General features: G+C 38.2%; 1 protein-coding gene across 2 annotated transcripts in view; it reads left to right on the top strand.

The window, feature by feature from the left end:
- Positions 1-1,212: 1,212 nt before the first annotated feature.
- Positions 1,213-24,499, top strand: part of nherf1a (NHERF family PDZ scaffold protein 1a) — a 35,042-nt gene continuing 11,755 nt past the window's right edge. The window contains exons 1-2 of one of the 2 annotated variants that reach the window (XM_088069644.1): positions 1,213-1,983; positions 21,920-22,090. In XM_088069644.1, coding sequence (XP_087925770.1) covers positions 1,504-1,983; positions 21,920-22,090 — 651 coding nt within the window. In that variant the 5' untranslated portion in view covers positions 1,213-1,503. The remainder of the gene's footprint in view (positions 1,984-21,919; positions 22,091-24,499) is intronic. The other variant, XM_088069643.1, reaches the window with a different exon arrangement.

Genomic DNA, 24,499 nt, shown 5'->3' with positions numbered 1-24,499 from the left:
GAGTGTGTGTGTGAGAGAGAGAGAGAGAGATAGAGAGAGAGATTGAAGGACCACTAACCAACTGACAAACAATGCTTGTGCAGCCTCCAGAACTTTTTAATTTTAATTTTTCCAGGTTTTACCCTTTACTCATAAAACAAATCATGAAAAATTCCTTGAACCTTCCTCAGCATTTCATATGTAGTGAAGCTGTATACTTATATAACTCGGAAGAATAAAAAAGAGACAACACTTCCTATTTGCAGGTGTAGCCTTCAAAATAAAAGCATTACAGCATTTAAAATGTGGATTCAGAATAATTTATCTTCATTTTTTGTTTTCAAACTCACACCAACTCCAACCAGGGATGATTTGTTTCTCAGTGATTTTTGGAGGCCATAATATGACATGCATTCAATATATTTAGCAGGAACCATGTGCTCTCCTATTCTAATAATGGAAATTGAACATTTGTTTTTAATTGCTATATTTGCTCATTTTGTTCACCATAGCCAGTTCTTTTATTTCATTGCCCTGAAAAATGTTAAAATGTTTTCTTACGCTGCATTCTGAGGCCTTTCACAAGTAGGCTACTAAGTATACTGAAGTATAAAGTCAATATATCAAAATATAGAAAATAAGTATGAGTAAATGCAATTTGGCAAGGAATGTCCCAAAAATAGTAGATTTAGTTATTTAGATAGGATAGTGACAGGGATATAGATATATAATATTTTATTCGTTTGTTTTGTAACTTTGCCGTTTTGTATGTGTTTTGGGTTGGTAACGTTTTCTTTTTGTCTTCTAATTTTCAAGTAATTTTTTTGTTACTAATTTCTTGCTCATTTCTGGGGGTCGTTTCTTCTTTGTTTGTTTGTTTTGTTCGTTTTGGGTTTTTTTTACTTTGCCGTTTGTTTGTTTGTTTGTTTGTTTGTTTTTTGTTTGTTGTTGTACTTTTTACTAATTTGCGATTTGCCTTCTCCCCATGTTTTTGACAGAAATCAAGCCAGTTTGCGCAGGTTTCAAAGGACACTGCGTGTAAGTGGTATTGGTACCCAGCTTTTAAAACACACTCTGTGTATTCTCTGTATCGCCGATTTATGTAGCGTAGATATAGAAATTCACAGTTGCAGAAGACGTAGAAATCCGAACAGCTGTGATGACGTCTGAAAAGTTTTTGCTTTAATTTTGAAAATCTGCTGACACGTGCTGCTCTTATTGTGTAGGTTTGACACAGGCAACTCAGCCGAACACGGGACGGCGACGGATTGGAGTTGAAGAAGAAGATTGCAACACGGCTGTCGGTGGGGGAGGACCTGTGAAGCAGGAGGTACGAGTGAAAGCGCAACATTAGTGGTGGAAAGTTTACTGTGACTCAATTCAGCGGAAGCGGAGCTCGAGCGAAGTCCGTGTGCGCAACAGGTGTCGGTTGTGTATGGTAACTGTAGGACTCCCTGCTTTAAGGTTTTGAAGTTGTTCGGACAGTGAGGAGATAAGATTTCGTCGGTTAAAAAGAGCAACAACATGTCGAACCTGCGACCCAGACTGTGTGTGCTGGAGAAAGGAACCAGCGGCTACGGGTTCCACCTGCACGGAGAGAAGGGCAAGACCGGGCAGTTTATCCGGCTCGTGGAGTCCGATACTCCCGCCTCCGCAGCCGGGCTCCTCGCGGGCGACCGACTGGCTTTCGTGAATGGTGACAGTGTGGAAGGCGAGAGCCACCAGCAAGTGGTCGCGAGGATACGAGCCACCACCGGGCCTCTGGAGCTCATTGTAGTGGACCACGAAACGTCGGAGCTGCTGAAGAAACATAGCCTGCAGTGCCGGAAAGAGTTCGTCGAGGAGGGGATTCCCCTGCCCGGCGGGGACAGCGACTCAGACCGCGGGGACACACAGAGCAACGGCACCCCGAGGGGCTCCAGCCCTGCCCCGCGAGAGAACGGGGATGCTGCCTCGGAGAGGTCAGACAGGTCGGGGAGACTGAGCGTCAGCTCCAGCACCAAGGTACAGTCAAGCACAGCAACGCACTCCGTTCCCTTTTCTTTCTTTCTTTTTTTTTTGTTTTTTTTTTTGCACAATTTCATATTATGAAACTTGAGCAAATCGGCTTAATTTCTTTCAAAAACACGCGGAGACAATGAGCAACTAGACATGACCCAAAACTTAAAATAATGTAAATGTAAATAATCTTAATTAGCAAAAAAAAGGAAGTAAAAACATAAAACATAAAAAACAAAAACAAAATATACGAAACAAAAACAAACAAACAAAAAAGAAAATCAAGGAAATGACCCGAAGAAATTAAATTGGTAAAATAATTTTAAATATATTATTATGTTCATAAATATAGTTTATTTTAAGATTAAAATCTTTTTTTTTTACTAGCTTTAAAAAAACTCATCCAAGTTACTTATTTCTTGAATTTTGCTGGACATTTGTTAGCATCAAATAACTACAGAAAATATCAAAACAATATATTTATAATCATTATGATTATATATTTGAAATTTTGAATGATTATTTTAGCACGTTTTTCTGGCCATTTCCTGTTTTGTTCTTTTACCTCTTTTTTTGCTATATTCAGATAATTCTTATAACTTTCTACTAAATCTTGCTATTTTTTGGGTCGTTTCTTGTTAAGTTTTTGAATTTTCTTTTTCCCTGTGTTTTTGAAAGAAGCCAATCTGCTGAGGGTTCAAAAGGTTAAGTTTCTGCCCACTTCACTAAATTGTACTGTCAACTTCGATTATGTCATCTTCAGTTATGTTTTATTCTACACCAAACATATAAAGCAAATATTATGAGGTAAAAGCCTTGTAATGCTTAAGTAGTTTCTGTCCTTTTTAGTCTTTGATGAATCCCTCATAAATCAGACCTTGAGAACTTTGGGTCAAAAGGTCAGCTGTTAACCCCTTGACTTGTGAATATGAGTGTGCGATATAGAGAAAGTCCTCTATCATGTAATGTTGTTTCATATCACTTTACAATATCAAAATGTAAAATAGCTGGGAATTTCTTCTTGGCATTGGGATCAGTGTGTTACCAAAATACCCTCAACTCAAGGTGCTCTTACTTTTATGTTCCATCACTTCGGCTGCAATTATTTTACCCACAACCAGTTTCTCAGCTGGGAAACAGTGTGTTGACAAACTATGGAAACAGAAATATCTACGTGGGCTAATCCAACTAGTTAAACACTTCATGGATAAAAGTGATTTATCACATTGCTGCAAAAATCATAAAAAGCAACATTGCCATAAAGCATTGTTAATCATTGATTTGCAGTGTTATTTATGTCCTCCTGAGCTGTTAAATTGATAGCTTGATATGAGCAGAATGACAAACTCTGGCATTTGACATATTTTTATCACTTGTATGTAAGCTATTGCTCAGCTCCGCCTGTCAGTGTGTGGGTCAGCATAAGATACACTTTAAGTTCTACCAGGTACTTAAAAACATAATTCAGCCTGAATTACTGCACAGCCCAGTCACCAGAAGTGCAAACCACAGATACGTTACTTTTGCACATTTCATACATATCATATCACTGTTTCTAAAGTGATATTGTGTATGAGCTGATTTTGTCATCGGGAGGCGGAGGGGATGGTGGATGAAGAGACATCTAGGCGAGAGGCCTGCCAAGCTGCAGAGCTCTGTTGGAGATCACCAAACAGAAAAAAATGTTTTTATTTTTATTTTTAATGACTCATTGCTGTGGTTACAGCTTTTTAGTCAACAAATTTGGGTTTTATTTAGCGACCCATTGCTCTGTTTCCTGCTGAGACGGTGCCATGAAAAGCAGTTGTTTTTTTCCCCAAGACATCACTGTGTGTCCTGTAAGGACACAGGAGTAGCTGCGCTCCTGTTAGCAAAGTCCCACAAAAAGTTGTTGTTATTTCTGGAAACATTGCTGTGTTTCCTGCCAGGATAATGTGACAATTACATTTTTGATTTATTTATTGATTTTAACCAAAACATTACTGAGTTTCCAGCTGGGACAGACCCATGAAAAGCGGTTGTTTTTCCTGAGACATTCTTGAGTTTTTCTTTTTGTTTGTTTTTCTGAGACCTTCTGCATTATTGCTGGGATAGAGCCACAATGAGTGGTTGTTTTTTATTGAGACATTGCTCCATTCCTAACAGGGTATTGCCACAAGAAGTTTTTTGTTGTTGTTGTTTGGTTTGTTGTTTGTTTTTTAACTGAGATATCACTGCCTTCCTGTGCAGATTTTGCCACAAAAAGTTTCTTGTTTGTTTTTTAACCGAGATATCACAGCTTTTCTGCTAGGATATTGCCACAAAAAGTGGTTGTTTTTAACTGAGACATCGCTGAGTTCCTGCTAGGATAGTGGTGCAATTTTTTATTTTTTTTTACTGAGACATGCTGCGTTTTTGCCAGGATAGTGCCTCAAAAAGTGTTTTTTCTATCCAAACCTAGCCACATGTTAACCACACTGTTGCTGAAGCGTAAAGAAATGATGCAAAGTTTTAATGTATAAACCACATTATAATGAATAAATATAAAATATAGGTGGTTTGCAGAAATGTTCAATGCCAAAAGTTTTGTCTGCCTCACCATAGAGTCATATTCATCAGCCAAAACAGCAGTGCCTCCTGTCTTCCTATCTGATCTGAGGCCAGCCCTGCCTCTGAACCGCAAAGGTTAGGTGGAAATGGATCCCCTATTAAGTAGCCACTTCCAGTTCCACTGAAAGGCTATAAGCTAAGACAGAGAAGTGACGCGACACAGTGAAACATGCCAGGCCTCGTCTCATTCCTGCTCCACAGAGCCTTTGTCAGATAAATGCCTGTCAGTGCTTCTCATCTTGAATTCCCCGTCAGGTTTGGCTTGTCAAACCAGAGGCTTTGTCACATTGATGCACGTCAGCCAGACGCTGCATCTTTTTTTTCCTCATCTTGCAATTAACTGAAAGGATTTTGGGAGATGTGAATTGACGTAATGAGATAAAAATAGGGCTTAAAATGCTTTCACGCGCCCCACAGCGTCTAGACTTTAGTGTTGGATGAAGGTGCACTACAATTTCAGATTTTCTGAAGGAGCTTTGTTGATGGTACTCGCAAAAAGAGCTAGATTAGCAACAATGTTAAGTGTGTGACGCCCTGTCTGGGACTTTCCACTACATCCACATTTTAATTACTTAGACATGTGTTTCTGTGGTTTGATTTGCATAATCCTGCCTCTTTGAAAGACCAGGCTTTTGTTTTCTGTTATGAAACGATTTTGTAAGGTTGTTTTTTGAAGTGGTCTTAAACATGGAGAGATTTGTCAGCTATGTAAGTGTGTTTAGTCTGTGCAAAGTCTCAGCGCTGATTTAAATGTTGGGTAACAGCTATTCAAAACAGCCTATTGGTGGAGGTGTTTATCCGTGTGGAGGAAGTGGTTTTTATTTGTGGCTTACAAAATTAATAGGATACTTGGTTATTTTTAGACCTGGCCCCCTCAGTAAATAGGAGTCGAGGGTCGGCTACTTGAAGGCACTGATGGAGACTCCATGTCTTTAATCGATTACATTGTAAATTCTCATAATTAAATATCTATAAGATAGTTAGGGCTGGAACATATTTTCATTATTGATTATTCCATCACTGTCACTGTTAATTGATAAATCACCTAAGCAGGTCTGCGGGCCAAATCTGGCCCTCGATAGGGTGCTGGGTGTCCCTCCCAGCCATTTTCCAGTTCACATTAAAAATAAAATGAGTTGTTTTTGTTCTCTTAGTATTTATAAGGTGCCAGAGTGCATAAAATTACATCAAAAAAGCTTGTTTATCAAAAACAGTGCCAGTGGAGGATCGCCCACATCCCCTGACAGAGGTCCTAGAATCCTAGAAACATCCTATAATCCCGGAAACATCCATAAATCCTAGAATTGTAATTAATTTTTTAATTCATTAAAACTGATCTTGTGGTAGTTGCTAGAAAAATGAAATAAAAAGGTTTTTTAGCCCTTTGACACAATTTGCTGTTGTGTAAATGATTGAAGTTATCTTATTAGATAAAACAAATGTTGACAAAGTTTTCCTTTGGGGACATAACTTTCATTTAAAAAAAGGTGATAAATTGCAATATATGTTAGCCCAATATTCTGTATATTGCAAAATGTTAAAAAATCCCAATAATATAGTATTGTTAAGTTTTGTAATAATATTATATCGTAGGGCCTTTAGTGATTCCCCTACTGATGGCTGTAGTTGTGAGCAGGTCCTTACAATAATAAAATACAGCCCTGAGAATGGACTTTTGTTTTTAAGTTTGGCTTTCATGAGGGACATACAACTAGAAAAGGTCGTATTTTATATTTATTTTATATAAAATAAGTCACACCCCAGCCGCACCCCTCCTCTGATAAATAAGGTACAGGCCCACAACACCAGCATGGAAACTCAGCAATGTCCCTCCGTGGACGGGCCGCAGCAAAACATACTTTAGCTGCCTAAAATGACCAGTGTCAGTGTTCGTGCACACCATATTTGAATATTGTTTCTTCTTTACCTTCCACAACAGCTGATGGAGGCAGCAGTAGAGCAGCAGCTCCACTGATCAGTGGAGTAAAATGACTGTTTTTCTCATTGGAGTCTGCAGTTTTTGATATAACGGCATCAAATCTGTCAGAGGGCCGTCTTACTGCAAGGTAAAGAGGTGAAAATATTCTAAATATAACTTAGGCTACACTTTAACTGATACTGACTTTTTTTTAGTTCCTCTGTTTAATTGTGGACCATCACCTCCCAGAAATCCCTCATACAAGCCCGCTTCCACGTATAAGGGGCTTGCCTTTCCATTATCGCTCCGTAACACGCCTATGTCGCTTTCAATTTGTAGTAATGACGGCAAGTGCAGTTGCTGCAATACAAAAAAAACTGCTGATGTTTTGAACATCTATCACCATGCTTCTAACAGTGTTATCGCTAGAGGAGAAGTCTCATAACATCACTTAATGGAAACGTAGTCATCTTGCAGTTGTGTTTTATCGACATTTCCAAAATATCCCTGAAGTTTTGTGCAAATCTTGAATGGAAATCCGCCTAGTGTTGTTGTATGCAAACTAAAGAAGTGATAGATAATATTTTACTTAATATTTGAAGACAAACTGAACATTAATGTTGACCTATAAAACTATAATACTTTTTTGTTGCAATTTTATATTCTTGAAATGAATATATTTTTCTCTATTTTGTCATGTCCAAGAATATCGCAAAAATGCCCTGAAATATTGTGATAAAATAATAGTAATATTTAATAATATTAGATTTTATTTATAGAAAGTCAAATACACTTAACAATAGTCAAGAAAGATTAAAAAACAACAACCTTAAAATACACACAATATTACAATTTATATGACATTGTTTTAGGGCCATATCGCCTGCCCCTAGTCTAGATCTCTGTCTTGTTGTATGTGGGCGGCTCATGCCCTGTCATAATACTGTGACCTCCACTCAGTGAGAAGCCCAGGCTGGCTGGCTGGGATGCTGCAAACCTCCAGCTCCATTCCTCCCTGATGGGGAACTTGGCAGAGCCTGACTGATGGTCTTTTGCTGGCCTCTGATAGCAGCCTCTCAGTGGGATACACTTGAGTAGGCTGGCCAGTGGTGACGTTAAGCTGGCCCTGCTGAGCACACTGTTGGCTTCGCTTCCAACAATAGTTCCTTTCACGTGATTGTCTTTGGTTAGACTTGGTATTGCAGTCCTGGGCTCAGTCACCAAACTTTTTTTTTTTAACTAAAGTAAGCAAAGTCCTCATGGTGGTAGCCTTGGCAAGGACTTGGATATCAAATACTCTACAGATTGCTTTTTCTTGAATGAGATAAAAGCACAAAGTGAATGAGCGTGTCATCATATTATGGTAACATCCTGGCCTTCAGGGACTCAGTCCATCGCCACACCGAGGGCCTTCTATCGGTCACCATAGAGATCCCCAGCAGCAGAAAGAGGCTTTGTCCACACTGTTTGCATGGGGAGAAAGGCCTGTGGGCCAGGGAGGAAAGGAGAGAGGGCTCTCACGCCTCAACAAGGAGGCCATGCTGACCCTGAAATACCTACACCCTCACTTAACACACACTGTCAATAGGGCTGCAGTGAAGTGAGAGAATGTGTGTGGGCAAGAGGGGACCGGCCACAGGATTAAACAGCAATTTGTTCTGTACTTGGAGATGTGAAAATGTCAAACAAATGATGAAATAATAGGATCCTAAATGAATGACTGTTAAAACTATTGAGGCAAGATTTAACCCTTTGTAACCAGAGCAAATTGATTAATTGATTTCTGTTAAAACCATGAGAAAAAGACAAAGAAATGACCCCAAAATCAGCTTTTTTTATTTATTTTTTTTAATGTACAAGAAAATTACCTTAAAATTACGTGAAAAAACAAAGGAAAAAACTAAAACATAAAACAAAACAATGAAATAACCTTAAAAAAGTGCTTAAATAATGATGATAGTAATAATAATAATAATAAAATTGAAAATCATTTCAAAGTATTTTTTCAGGTAATTTCCTTGTTTGTTTTTTACTCTCCTTTTCTATTTTTTCCCCCTAATTTTCAGGCTATTTTGATGCACTATTTACAAATTTCTTTCATTTTTTTCTTTTGTTGCTCTTTGCCTTCTTCCCAAGTTCTTGAAGGAAATATTGCCATTTTGCTCAAATTTAAATACTTGCATCTAAACACAGCACAAGAAAAAGGATGTCAATCCAGGTTTCAGAGGATTGATTTAATGAGATTTTAAATTAAAAAAATGATGCCATTTCACTTCTGATAATCCATTGGTTTGGAGAGGATGTAGAGTATGCTTGCCCTATTGTCTTACATGGACTTTTTCCACCCTGTGTGCTCCTTGCACCCACTCCCTGTTTGCAGCGTATCTGAAGACTTTGAACCTCAGACTCAGACTGAAGGCCTTGAGGCAGCTCTCATCTTTCCAAGCACTGATTTCTTTTCCAGTGTTTCACAACATCTCTTATCTCTCAGCTCATATAAGCCTGCGAAAGAACAATTTATCTGCCACTTCATTGATTTAAGAAGAGTGAACGCAGTAAATCAAGTTTGCTCTCATGTTACTCAATAAAGCTGCAGTTGCTTAAGTTTTTTCCATTGATAGATTGTCTGACCTTATAGTATAACGCTAACGGGTTACATACAGGTTTGATCTGCACATGCGTAACTTGTTAAGTTCAGTACAAAACACAACTGAGGAGTATAATATTTGTCTCAGTGTATTAAGTCTTTTACAGTTCAAGCTCCTAAAACTCAGGCATCCACCAGTATACACAACAGTAGGTGGAAATGATTAATTTATGCATAATCACTACTGGTAATGATAACTATGGCATGTACACTTTTATCAATTGTTTCTGGTAGGAAAAATGCGCTCAGTAGAGCTCTAACCACCACCAAGAAGGTGCATTTAGTCTTATTCAATGCTGTAAAATAAGTCATGTCTAATCTGGGGGTGCCAGGGTGGTTGAATTTCAGACTTACATTGGGCAGATTTCAGTGACAGATTTGCAGAAACGTAGGCAATATTTTGGAAATGTCGATAAAACACAATTACAAGATGACTGCGTTTCCACTGAGTGATGCTGTGCGACTTTTCCTCAGGTGATAACATTCCAGGAAGCATGGTGATGGATGTTGAACACATTAGCAGCTTTTTTTCAATTGCAGCCACCACACTAGCCGACATCGTCCAAGGACACATAGGCGAGTTATGGCGCAATAATAGACAGGCGTGCCTCTTATATGTTGGAGCCGCTACATATATAAAATAAAGGTGTATCCTAAAGATGATGATGATGATGATAGGGATCAACAGTTTTCCTTTTATCAAATTGCATCATTGATTTTTGAATCAATGTATTGATTGATCCAAGGGATGATAACAATTAATTGACAAACACTTGGTCGTTAATAATTTTATCAAACATGTGAAAATCAAGTGATTAATTGATAGGCTATGGAAAATATATGCAATATGTTGCTTGGAGCTTTGAATGAGGAAAAATAGCATTTTATATTGTTTGAAGTAAGCCTTGTTTTATTTTTCAAATAATGATGAATCGATTCATCGATCTTTAATTTTACCAATATTAGATTAAGAAAGTGCTCATGATCTGCAACCCTAATTGATCCAGGTTGATGGATTGTTACACTCCTACATAGCATTGATTGTTTTGTGCCCTGTTTGTGTCTCTTTTAACATCAACAGTCACAATATGTAAACTATTTTCAATTCCCAACCTGAGAAATGTCTTTACAGAGGTGTGTTTATAATGACTCATAAGTGGAGTGTATGCACATGTTTGAGAATTAGTTTTTAACATTTGAGTTTGTTAGGAATAAAAGTGAGACAAGCAGATTTTTTTATTTTGACCAAATTTTAATGACATAGCCTGCAGGAGCAACTTTCCATCAGATGATTCTTTGCTTGGGCCGACATCCAAAACAAACTCCATAAAGGGTCTGCTGGCGTCATCTAACTGAGATCCTCACTGCCCCCTCTGTTTTCTTAGTGACATAGTCCAAATAAACATCTGTACAATACAGCCTGCAGGATGCCCAAGCTTCCCTCACAGTTCTTTATTCTTAGCAGTCAAGAACATGTCTCCATTTATTCAGTCGTCAGCATTTTCCCCTTAAGGTTAACCAGCGACATGCGTCTGACACGGAGATGACAGGAGACTCTGAGACATCATTGCTGTGATCATGTTGTCCCCTTTCTGCTCTGATTAGACCGTGAAGTTAAGCTGTCAGATGAAAGCCTGCAGATCCATCAAGATTTAATCGGGGTCTTTGGTATGACAGGGATTATAATTACATTTAGTGCAAGCAATTAAAAAAGTGTCATATATCTTGAGTTTTGACTCAGCCTGCTTTCATGTCTTATCAGACAGCTGTTACTAAATGGAGAATTCAGCATGACCAATAAATGCATAGAGACAAGGAGGGGATGTGTGGGGAAATAAAAATATATTCTGACAGTTAATACAGAAATTTTTTGTCACTATTCCTTTTACACTCTGTTATGGTGTCAAATTAAGCTTTACTGCACCAAATTTAACCCTTAGGGCCTGCTTTAATATCACACACACTTGTATCGCTCTTCATACAGAATGTGCTTTTCAAAATCAGTCTTCAAAATCAAGCTCCTTTTCCAGTCCAGTGTTCGCATCTTTCTTCAGACGGCCTAGTTTTAAGTGAGGACCATCTTTATATTGATACTTAATACTTCTTTAACCCTTTGAAACCCGAGCAGATTGGTTTGATTTCATCTAAAAACATGGGGAACCGGCAATTAAGGCAACACATGGCCCAAAAATTCGCAAGAAATTGGCAGAAAGTTGCAAGAAAATTACGCCAAAATAATGAGAAAAAAAATCAAGAAAATGCACTAAAACAGTGCTGAAAATGTAAAAAAAAAAAAAAAAGAAACAGTATACAGTTTTTTCTGTAACAATTTTACAGTAATTCTTAATACAGTTGTCTGGACATTTTTTTCTATTTTTTTAGCGCAGTGTTTTCTGGTAGGTGTAGGTTGTTGTTTTTTAACTCTTGAACAAAATTGAATTCCACAGTCCTAATATTTCTTTTCTCCAGTCATATCGCACCAACAAAAATAAATTAAAAAAAATAGAATTACAATAATTCTTTTGTTCTGTTTTTAATGCTACGGAACTTAATTCTGCCCCTACCTGCCCCATTTCAGTTAACTAACAGGTTATAACCACAAACCTGCTGGGTGGCTTTTTCCCTGTTACACTCTGAGCCTAATGTCGATTTATTTTATTTATTTATAGAGCCCATTATCACAAAACATGGTTTGCCTCAGAGGGCTTTACAGTGTACGGCATCCCTCTGCCCGTAGACCCTCACATCACCCAAGGAAAAAACCCCGAAAAAAGAACCCCTGTAACGGGGGAAAAAAAAGGAAGAAACCTCAGGAAGAGCAGCAGAGGATGATGAGGAATCCCTCTTCCAGGACGGACAGATACACAATAGATGTCGTAAATAACAAATGAACAATGTGACATGCGTTTTTTCTCTATGAAAAAGATTATTTCTGTGCTTTATTGCTTACGTTTAGTCCTTATTATTACTTGCTGTCCTCATTATTCTACATGCTTGATCAGAGGGCTGAAACAGGATTCATGAACTCATTTCACAGGTTAAAGATTTTGTCATTAGAGGCCTCTTCTGTGGCCACACACCCATACAATAGAAATACGCAAATATTAAACACACACACAGCAGGTTCTCTCTGTTAGCAGACGAGCTGTTGGGGCGGAACTGACGAGGAAACCACTTCCTGTCCTTGTAGCGAGTTTCTATAGTGCTTTATTGTTTGTTTTTTATTTCAGCCTGTTAATGATAACCATAATGCTACATGTAGTGGCTGTTCTGTGGAGTTTGTGTTGATAATGGAGACTAATAATTTCCTCCAGCAATAAACACAAAGTTAAATGTTGTTCATAGGAAGGAAATGGGTTTTAGAGCTTCCAAGAGGATGATTGAGCACATTAATGTGGCAGGAGTCTGTGTTTGGGGTTTTTATAACACAAAGTGAGTCAAGAAAAAGACTGGCTTCTTTGTGGTATGTTACACAGTGTTAGCATTTTTTTGAAAATCCTAAATGTGTTTACATTACCACAGCAAGTGATAGATAATAATGCTTTATCACTTCATAAATGTTTGACCTAAACACAGGGGAGTAACGCCAAATTCTGGGCCCTGTGCATCAGCACTTTCTGCTGTGTTACAGATTAATCTTTGTACAGGGGCAGACTAAACCTCTGTGCACCTTTAACCCACTGAAACCTGGATTGACCTCAGTTTTTTGTGCTATGTTGAGATGCCTTTCGCAAGTTATTTAACTCTTGAAATAAAGCAAATTGGTTTGATTTCTTTCAAAAACATGGGGAAAAGGCAATGAGCAGCTTGGCAAGAAATGTCCCTCAAACTGCAAGAAATCAGTAAAAGGTGACCAAAAAAAAGGGGGAAAAAAAGCATTTTTTAAAAAAGGGTACGTTTTTAAAAAAAAATCTGGAAAAATGTCTTGAAAAATATATGTAAGTCATGTTACAGAAGAAAAATACTTTTTAAAAGTAGCTTAACTGTTACTTTTAAAAAATATATATATATATTATTATTATTATTTTATTTTTACTATTTTCTTGTTACCTTTAAGTGTTAAGGAGTGAGAGGGGGCTTAGATAGCTTCCACCATTTTTCCCTTTTTGCTTGCATTGCTCACTTCCTTCTTCTGATATTTCAGAAAGAAATTTAGCCAATTTGATCAGGTTTCAAAGGGTAAAATACTTAGGCGTCTGAAAGCGAAAAATGATGTTGCTTCCAGTTTCAAAGAGTTAACAGTTTAAAGTTTTTAAATGATGAACGTCATGTTCCAGATCTTTGTCTAAATGTAACAACCATTCATTGCATAAGTCCATTGCTCAACTTTTGCCATTGAGGCTGCTGTAAGAGGGGCTGTGAGTGTCATGTAGCCACATGTAGGCTCCGTTCAATCTTCCCATACTTTGTGTAAATTTACAACATGTTTGAGATGAAGCTTCTTTTTTTTCCCTTGCTTAGTGATAGTCATAAAGGTTTCACATCACATGCAGTTTCACCCTCAGTTCAAGGTCCTCCCAGCTCTCAGCTCTTGTTATGTGACAGCAGGTTGGAACACAGGATCTGATGTTTAACTACAGCAAGCTGTAAAACCATTAACCTCTGATATTCAACAAGCTTAGGGAATGTTTACAACAGAGCTGCCTCTTTTACCTTCGCACTTAAAGTGGGCTAATCCTACGTTCACTCTGTGGCTGCTCATGGCGGAGTGCAAACCAGATGTTATCATCCTGTTGTACAAAGTGTCATCCACTGAGCCTGCAGCCGAGTTTCTGCGGCCGAAATGGTTTCTTTGTGCTGATTTCTCGCCAGGCTGCAGGTGCTTCTCTGTTGTTGACCTGTAGCTTTTTTTTTTTTTTTTTTTTTGGTTGCATATGCCACTGCTGACTATTGGTGTACTTTCACATCCAGGTAGCTGTCACTGTTACAGAAGTAATTTACCAATATTAACCCTATAGATTCTTTTCGTTAGTATGAAAACATCTGACACCAGAGAAAATTCATTTGATTTCTTTTAGAAACAAAGGAAAAAGACATTTTGAACAATTTGTCAATCTGCAAAGAATGAGTAAAGGGTGAGAAGGAGGTAAAATAATAAAATATATAATAAAATTAATGCAAGAGCTTGTTGCACTCAAGTAAAAGGAATCTACATAGAAATAATTATAACTAGTACATTATTTTTGCATCAAAATAGTCCAGCCTTAACTGGGCCTTAAGGCATGTGGCTGCCTGCTGATATGAGTGCTGTATTTTCATATTTATAAGCACATATTCCACTCATTTATGAAGTTATACAAGCTCCTGCACAGCTGACAACCCCATCCTGTAAATGTTTCAAAATAAAATGCATTGTATCAGCAACTGATAGCATTCTGTCCACAGAGACAGTAAGAGGGCTTTTGTTTTGAAAGGTAGGCACGGAAGTTGAGGTAAAACAAACATCTTTGTATTTCCTCAACTCTGACAGAGAGAGACTTTTAACTACTCTAGCCTAAAGTGGTATAGAAAAAAAAAACGGCGAGGCACTGTTTCTCTAGATGTGCTGCAGCTGACACGCAGCTCAGACGCGCCTGACAAGCGCAGCTCAGGCGAGCAGTGTGCACGCGCTAACTTGATACACGAGCGCCGAAACAAAAACACAACACGCGCGGCGCTACTCACGCTCTTATTACGCGCGCTGTGTGAAACGGTGCGACACGTCAATGTCAATTACATGAATACATCGATTCACGTAACATGCGTCGCCCCAGCCCTACAATTAATTGAACATTTTACTTTGTGGTTCCTTTTTTGCCCTCATAGTTCACTGACAGTTTTATGTGACCATGGTGTGTTGGAGTGTAATAAACATATGATTTATTATTATTTAGGCCACCCTCTCCTGACTTCAACTTCTGTCAAACTTCTGTGCTATTAATCATTTTACTCAGGAAAAAAAATTGAGTTGGCCTATTTCTATAGCTGCCAACAGCTGGCCAACATTTCCAGTTACAGAAAGGGTGAAAATAAGGCAATGTACCTGTGGCCCCAGGCCCCCAAAACATTACATATGCCCCAGGTAATAATAATCAGAGCTCAGCATGAGACAGAGACATTTTAGATGAGCTTGTTGGAGGTGTGGGAACAAATCTTCTCTGATGTTTCCCTTCACAAGTGAGTTGCTTTTGCAACAAACATTGTAAATTGTTTTATTACCAGCACGGTGAAGCGACTCTGCTGGACTTAACCCATGTGTGTCATTATCATACAGCACTTGCTGGTACTGCACTGTTGTGCTGTGCGTGGCTCTGCTGACGCTGTGGTTTTCCTGTGCACGCTCTAAAAGAGACGAGAAAAAAGAAACCCTGAAAATCAGACACCAGCAGAACTTCACTTCAAATGCATGCATTATTATTGTGTGTTGCTGGTGATGTGATAGATTTAGGGGGATGGGTAGCAGTAAAGACCTCGATGCCCTGTGTCTCTCTATCACATGTTCTCAGGCTCTTCTTTTGGTTATTTTGCCAGAGAGACAAAACTAAGGTATAAGTAACAGACAATCAATCTGTGGTCACTTGCAGTGCCACAGGCAGATTCTCTCCCCCCCCTATGGTGCAGTAAATGGATTATATGGAGGCTGCTCACCTTACATGACTTGTTTAAATGCAGACATGTTGAACCTGTGAGATGCATACTTTAAACAACGTGTTTGTCATATCGTCAAACTTCTGGACTTCCCCTATGAATGTTGTATGGAGCTGCAGTGTCGTTTCAGTCATTTTTCAAGCAAAACTATAAAACATTTTCCAGTACCAGTGTCTTTAAATAAGAGAATTTGCAGATTTCCATGTCATTTATGACCGTAAATGAAGAGTCTTTGGATGTTGATCTGTTGGTTGGACAGAAGAAGCAAATTGATGTCAGTTTGGGTTCTGGGAAATTGTGACAAGCACACTTTTTTGACATTTTATAGACTAAACAATAAGTTGTAGTTCTGATGTTGGGAATTGGTGGAAGGCCACCTTAGGGCTCATTTATGCTCAACATAAGATACACATGCAGACACGGATGGAGCCTTCAGTCCATACCGTGCGTTCATTTCATCCATGTTTGTGTATGTTTTGTAAAAAAATTACATATACAGAGGAAACAGAGCAGTAGGAAATCATGGGGGAAAATGTAGCATAAATCAGGTGAGATGTGACCATATAAGACAAGAAATAATTTTTAAAAATGACAACAGAACAAATCAATAGTAAAATGAAAATAATTTTACGTCCACATGTCTCAATGTATTCAAAGACCTCACAGGCCACCATTGTCTACTTTTTTTCTTTTTTTTTTTTTTTGCTCAAAACAGCTCTCTGCTTTTGCAGGAAACAGTGTTGTAAGAGCAAACCAAAATAGTGAGTGATGTCTTAATCATGTTTTTTTCTGCCCCTGATCTAATTCATGTAATTCAATATTGAGTATCTGCCAATACAGATTTCCGATCTGCTCCCTATTTTGTAGATAATACAGCTGCACAGTGCACACTTTAATTATGCGTCTTTAAAGTTATTCAAATCAATCCAATGTAAAGCCTATGCTTGACGATATAAAAACAAATAGTTCTGCAATGCATTAGCCTATTATCAGTATTTTTATCATTTATTTTACAAAAGTATAAAATGAGAAACCCTCACTTTAATCTTTTTGGCATTTTTTGAGGGAGTGTCTCTGGCTGTCCAGTGCTTGTTACTGTGGTGCAGCCTGAGTGAGCTGAATGAACTGAAGTCCCTTGAGTATTTATTTATGTTGTCCTTACATCTTTATGGTGGATTACTCCTCGTTAATACACATGCCTTGTTAGCTTTTTGCTCACGGAGCTCATGTACTTGCAGTGGTAATTGAGGCTGTAGTAAACTCAGCACTGCTGTCTGTCTCTTCTCTGAGCAAGGCAGAGAAACACTGTAGGCTAAAGGCAAAACGCAAGGCTTTCATACTGAGCTTAAATGAAACAAGTGCTCATAACTTTGGTAAATAACAAAAATAGAGTCCCATAGTGTGTTTTTGTTTATGGTATGTGGTGTTTTGCAGCGGACATGGTTTAACCACTGCTCTAACATACATGGACCTTAGCAGAGGGGAGAAACAGCTGGCAGACAGCTGAGTAGAGGAGAGATGAGGAGGGGTGTGTTCGGGGTTGCTGTGCATGAAAATAAAACACCTGTGTGTCAGCTGACAGATCAGGTTCTATAAGCTACATATTCCAGATTCTGTTTAGTCAAAACATTCCCTGATCTGATGTTTTAGACTGGATACGGACATGATCATTGTTTATCTGTGAGTTCATCACTATGGGTGAGACATTTTGTATTTGTTTAATCAATTATTAACGTAAAAATATTGATTATTGCAGCATTTCTCCCCATATCTGGTGCCATATAAGGGTGGAACCTGCCTTCACAGTCCCAAACAAAAGTTATGGATACAGTAATGAGTATGTGTGTGTGCTTATACATATATTTATGTGTGTATGCATGTAAATCCCCTGGCCCAGAAGGACGCATATGACTCTACCTGAATGAGATAATTGTGGTGCACAGCATTACTGTAGTGTACTTTGCACCTCACCTGTTACATCCTTCTTATCTTCATTAACAGCCCCTGGTTATGTGGGCTTTGTCATAAATGCGTGATTCCATCCAAAGGTTCAACCTGACTATCACCTTGCTTTAACTCCTCCCAGGATCACACTGAGTCACACACAATATTTCAGCAATCATCAACCACCCTCATTTCATGTAAACCCTCGGATCAATTTAAGTGGAGGAGAGGGTGTGTCTGTGTCGAGTGAATGCTGAGGTTGCAGTAGTTGATCTTAAATGTTCACTTGGAAGGGAATCATTTACAGATAGTAGCTGATAGCTCAGGATGTTGTAGATAGCTATTTTATCAGATGATGGCAGTACAACAGGTGGGTGGGGGACATTTTTTTTTATCAGAGCCACATTACTTGTAACTGCCTCATGCACGTTTGCTGTAAAAGGGATTGGAGGCTGTGCTTTTCATGCATGCATATGGAAGCCAACTTTCCATAGTTAATTAAAATTTTGACCTCTGAAAGCCAAAATTACTGGGTAGTATTTGATTTACAGTGTCATAACTTTGACCTGTTATCTCATAATAATAAAAAAAGTGGACCGGGCAATATATCGAATATACTCAGTTAATTCTGACTTTTTTTCCACTTGGGATACATAAAATGAGTATATTGCAAAAATCAAATATAAATTGTCCATGAGACTCATTTCAGCATGTCTGCAATATATTTTGTGTATTCTGTTGTAGCCTCAAAATATTGCTTTTTTATGATTTTTTTTTTTATTGCCCAGCCCTAATTGAAATGTATTATCTTGTGGAATGTAGCAATTGTGTTGTACTGTAAATGTAAGATTTTTTTCCTCATTCCTACATTTTCATCCATTGATTGGCTTGTGAGGATGTATTAAGTGAATATTAAGTATAAATTGTAAAAAAAAATTACTGGCATGAGACTCGCTTTGATGTTTCTGCAATATAAATAAATAGTGTATTTTGACGTAGTCTTTATTATTTTTTGTCAAATTGCCCAGTACATACATTAAAATGTATTACTTTCTGGTATCTCCACATTTTGATATTAAGAAATCTTAACTTTTCATCCATTGATATTTTTTGCCATTAGCAATGGGCTTCTCTGCATGTTGGCATCACACCCCTAGGCCGGACCATATATAAAATGTCACAATTATATGTTCACAATTAAGGACAGAATTATAAAACCGACTAGTTATCTTGATTGAGCAGGTTTAAAGTACACTTGGCAGCAGCAAATAGGAAAATGTTTTGATATTGATGCATTGGAAAATGACAACACCCTTTATGGAGCTGACCCTTTTTGCAATAGAAACCCATTCAGCCAGCATTTTCATGAGTCCGGTTATAAAGATCTAGCTCATGTCATCAGTGCAACAGTGCATTGACTGCATGTGTTTGATTACAATGTTAAATGGTTAAATGAACGTAGAGGTCCTTCACCCGCACATGGGATTAGACACTTAGCCAGGAGTAGGCCACCGCAGGATTAGCCACTGCAAAAGAGCAGAGACTTGCTGCTGCTTCATTCAGTTAGGAGAGGACATCAGCTGTAGCATGCTCTGTAATCTGTCTTATAATGTGTGTCAGCATCTACGCATCTTTTGTTTACGTAGATTATCATCTTTGCCATGCTTTTTTTTTCTTTTAGCTATTTTTAGTCTGTTTATTGATTTTATAGAGCAGTATAACAATACAGTGAAAAAAAACCACCAGAACAGGGAATGCACAAACAGCAACAGAAAACAATTTTTTTAAAAAATCAAACAGAAAAAAACAGGACAGAGAAAAAAAGACACCTATGTTATCACATTGATACAGTTAACCTGTTAGACCAATAACAATTCAGTTCAATTTTCTGGTCAAATTAATGACTGGAGAGCTTCCTCCTTGCTTGAATTTGCTAATTCCTTCAGCCATATATCAACTGGCTGTGGTTCCGCAGATTTTCAAAATTGTAGAAGCAAGGGAGAAATGGACAAGAAATGATTTGAGCTTTTTTTTAAAGCTCTGACTCAATATTTTATATTATTCCAAATAAGCACCAGGCGTACAGTATGTAAATAAGGAAGGTACATGACGCACATACCTTGTCATTCAAAACAAACGTAATGATTTTATTGATGTGGAATCTCAGAAAGACGTAAGCTGCATGTGGAACTGCACTGGCTGAAAGCAGCTTTTAGGTAACATATGTCACATCCTTTTAAATATAAATGGCGTGGTTATTGATCTTTCTCCCTGCTGGTATACCATTAGTTGTTTTTTGATTCACTCACCAATATCCATAACCATTAAGCCATGAGTATCTAAGATTTACATATGAATGCTATCAATTGTTGTATTCATAGCTGTTAGACATGCTGTCTTTGGAGCTATATTAAAAACACTGCGCTGGATGGTTTCTAGTTATTGAGAAATGTCCAAGTCTGTCCTGTTCTCTGTCTGCATCAATCTTTTCATCGAAATGGTTTTGTCCATATAAATATATATTTCCAGTCATTTTATTTCCATATTATTCACAATGAGCAGGCTGTAGTTTTGTGCTAAATGTTGGTAACTTTTAAAGGCAGACTTATTAAATGAGTTGACATTATGACATACTAAGCAATAACTTTGATCTACTCTCTATCTTCAGTTTATCTTATTATCTTGTGGTTTTTATTGTTGTATTACCTTTGTTTTTATGTATGTTTTTATGATCTTTAGTTAGGCCCTGCCTATTTTATTTCTTTGAAGGGTGCTGCACCAAATACATGTTGTTACTGTTATTATTTTTATTATTAATTATTATAAGCAGAAGTAGCTGTGGTAGTGGTAGTAGCAGTCATTTGTACCATTCATTATAATTTGTGGTGGTGGTGGTGGTGGTGGTGGTGGTGGGGGGGTTGTTCTATTCTTAGATGCATCGCGATGCGGACGAAAAAGGCGGAACACAGAACTCAGAATTCCGGAAGTGCGGCGCCCATCAGTCTATGCGGCGCACACAACAGAAATAAAATGGCATGGAAAATGGTTGAGCGCGAAATTTGATCGTGACCCTCATGATTAAAAGCGAGTGTATGGAAGCACATGTGACGTGAGTCTTACGCTCCCAAGACACCGAACAAAATCTCACACCCAAACACTGCGACAGCAGAAGTATTGATAAAATCATGTACTAATTAAAATAGCCCAGTCATTTGTGCTTTCATGGCGTTTCATGATTGCAGAACACACAGCCGGGGGTGTACCACGAAGCGACATTAGTACCTTAACAAGACAAAAGCCAGCGTTTCCTGCACTACAAAGCGGGCTCTCTTTTGACTTGGCTGGATCACCATGGTAACTTATGTGTCAAACTTAAACTGGTCGGGAACAGGTTATGTTCTGAGTTTCATCTTGAAATCAGCTGAAAAGTGTCTTTACAGTTTCTCTGAGGAGTGTCACTCTATGATCAGTGTCAGCATATGAACCGAAAACGTTAATTATGCACTTTATAAGACTTGTTGATCCGTAATGTTGCATAACTGGCTTCTAACAAAGTCGGGCGTTTACAGTATCGCTACATGCATTGCAAAGCTTTATGTTTCCCCACAGGAGCCTGCAGTTTATCAGTGATGCAGAAAATCTGAGACAGAATGTCGTTTACTTAATTCATCTGGTTGTGGCTCTCACTGAGGTACTGGATGTTTCCGTGGTGTTCTTTGGTCCATAAAATGCATCTCACTTAGATTTGTCTAAAAGCTGAAGTGATTTATAGTCTCCTTCATCATGGGACAGTGCCTGAACTATATAGTTCTTGATTATAATATTTAAATCTGCTGCATCAAGTTTAAAGCTTAAGAGCTGCAGAATGTGCTGCACAATGTGTGCCTTTATTGAAGCAACAGTGTCACTTTGTGCTGTAATACATTTTAATATTCTTTAAAGGCAGAAGTAGGCGGCAGGCAATTGATTATTTATCCTGGCAGTGATTGGCTTCCAAAGCTATTTTTAGGGGCTCTGGGAGCAATGATAATATAATCAGCTACAAACACGAAGCTGAAAATGATGCTGCTTTTTACTGATGTTGTATGCAGAGAGAAGTTAAAATAAAATAAAATAAAATATTACTGGTTGCACTGTTTTATAAACTGTTGGTTTTCTCCTGTGTGTGTGTTTGTGTATGTGTGTGTGTGTGTGTGTGTGTGTGTGTGCGTGCGCAGGAGGAGAATGGCGGGCTGCGACCTCGTCTCTGCCAAATGAAGAAGGGACCCAGCGGCTACGGCTTCAACCTTCACAGCGAGAAGTCCAAACCAGGCCAGTTCATCAGAGCCGTGGATGAAGACTCTCCAGCAGAGAGAGCAGGCCTCAGACCACAGGACAAGATCGTCCAGGTACACAACAACACACACTCTCACTCAATCTCATAAGTCTCATGCATACACAGACACACACAGGATGCAGGCATTATGTTTTCAATTTGTCCCTCTGTATGTCCGTCCAGACCATTCTTATGAATGCAATATCTCGAGAACGCCTTGAGAGAATTTCTTCAGATTTAGCACAAATAGATTTTGGAAGTCTAAAGTTAAGGTCACTTTAACCTCATATATCTTATTCTTGAGAACGCAATATCTCAAGCACACCTTGGGATATTTTTTTCAAATTTGGTACAGGAGTTCACTTGGACCCAAGGATGAGCTTATTAGATTTTGGTGGTCAAAGGTCAAGGTCACTGTGACCTTGCGTCTTCTCATTCTTGTAAACGCATTATCTCATGAACAATCTTCAGATTTGGCCCAAATGTTCACTTGGACTCGAGGATTAAGTCAGTAGATATTAGGGGTCAAAGTGACCGTGACCTTGTCTGTCCCATACTACAAAATATCTCAAGAACACTAAAAAGAAATTTGTTAAAATTTGGCACAGATGTTCGAGTAGACTCAAGGATAAACTGATTCGATTTTGGTGGTCAAAGTTCATGGTCACAGTGACCTTTTATTCATGTCACTGTGACCATGAATAAAAGGTCATTCTTGTGAATGCAATATCTCAAGAATACCTTGAGGGAATTTCTTCAAATTTAACACAAACTTCCACTTGACTCAACAAGTTGATTCTTGTGAATGCAATATGTGAAGACAGTCTTGAGGGAGTTCCTAAAATTTGGCACCGAGGTCCACTTGGACTCTAGAATGAAATGATTGGAATCTGGTGGTTGAAGGTCAAAGCTCAAGGTCACAGTGACCTCATAAAACATGTTTTTGGTCAAATCTTGAGAATTCGTATGCTCAACTTATACACAGTTATCTAATAAGATATAATGATCAGGTGATGACATTTTCAGGTAAAAGGTCAACCTCACAGTGACATTATAATGTTCTGCAAAAACACTCTTCTGGCCATCACTCAGCGTCACAAGTCAGGAGCAGAAGGGGACGTGTCCAGATACCGAGTTGGTGACGCTAATCTTGGGCTTCCACCTTGAGACTGCTGATTGTAGAGATCTTCTGTGCTGCTGTTATGTGTGTGACGCATCCATGTTTTCACAGACACGGATGTAAACTGTAAGTGGCGTGGTGAGCGGAGGCATACAGCCACATAGAGGTTTTTCTCGTTCACGTAGTTTCTGAGTGGTGAGAGTTTTGCTTGATACTGTGTGTGTTTTATTTTGTTTGTATGTGTATCAGCTCTAATCCTATTAAATCAGTGGCAAATGGGAAACTAAAATCCCAAGGGGTATTAGGTTATTATTAGATGGAGAGTGTATGTAGCTGTAATCTGCATGTGAGAGCTGTTTGGTTCTTCTACATGCTCCTGTGTGTGTTTGTGGTGTGGAAAGAGAGTTTTTCTGTGTGTTTGAAGCAGAAATCTTGCTGTGTGACGACCAGGTCCTCTGGCCGTGACGAACATGGCAGGGTCAGAGTTAATCCACTTACTGCGTCTGTGGGCTGAATTACAACCTCACAAACAGTCAGCAGGGCCTCCCATATGCAGGGGAGGAGGGTGGTTACAGAGATGATGTAAATAATTGAATGCCACAACTGTAAATACTGTATTTAAAACAAGATAGGAGCTTTAAATAGGATAATGTGGTGGTTAAGAGATGAATTTTGGGAAAAAGAATGCTTGGAATTTAAGGAATTCTTTTGTGGTGGTCATTTCTCATAGTAGACAGGGTTCCCATGGATCCTTTAAAACACTGAATTCATAAATCTTAACATAAGGTTTCACTTAAATTAATATACCAAAAGTCTTAAACATGCTCAGACACGGGAAGTTGAATTTTATGATTTTTTTTTCTGATATTGCATTGTAAAATCTTAAAATAATTGATAACATTTTTTGTTAAGTAATTTAATAAATTCATTTTCTTAAACTGGTCATGATGGAATTCCAAGCTGTGGAATCTCACATACAGAGTGAGAAACACAAATCTTTTCGAAAACAGGCCAGAAATAACATATTTTCTACTTCTCTTGGCAAACCAAATAGATACCTTTTTGATAACTTAATATGTTCAGTGTCTTCCATGTGTTTCACTCTAAAAAGTGTTTTTTTTTCTCCAACATTTAACATAGATAATCTACCTTTTTCAGTGACAAAAAGTCATGTTTTATATAACAGTAAACATTTGGGCAAAACAAAATTGTCCTTCAGTTTTGGTTATTAAAAAATTGATCTTAAACTTGATTGTGAGTGGCATTAAATAAATCTTAAATCTACCTTGCCTTAGAGTAATGAAGCTGCAGGAACCCTGGTAGAACGTTCTGTACCACCTGTCCAGTGTTCACAGTCACTGG

This window comes from Plectropomus leopardus, chromosome 19, assembly GCF_026936395.1.
Source record: "Plectropomus leopardus strain MGB_pleo_1.0 chromosome 19, ASM2693639v1, whole genome shotgun sequence".
Classification (NCBI taxonomy): domain Eukaryota; kingdom Metazoa; phylum Chordata; class Actinopteri; order Perciformes; family Serranidae; genus Plectropomus; species Plectropomus leopardus.
This window is presented reverse-complemented; position numbering and strand designations above follow the sequence as displayed.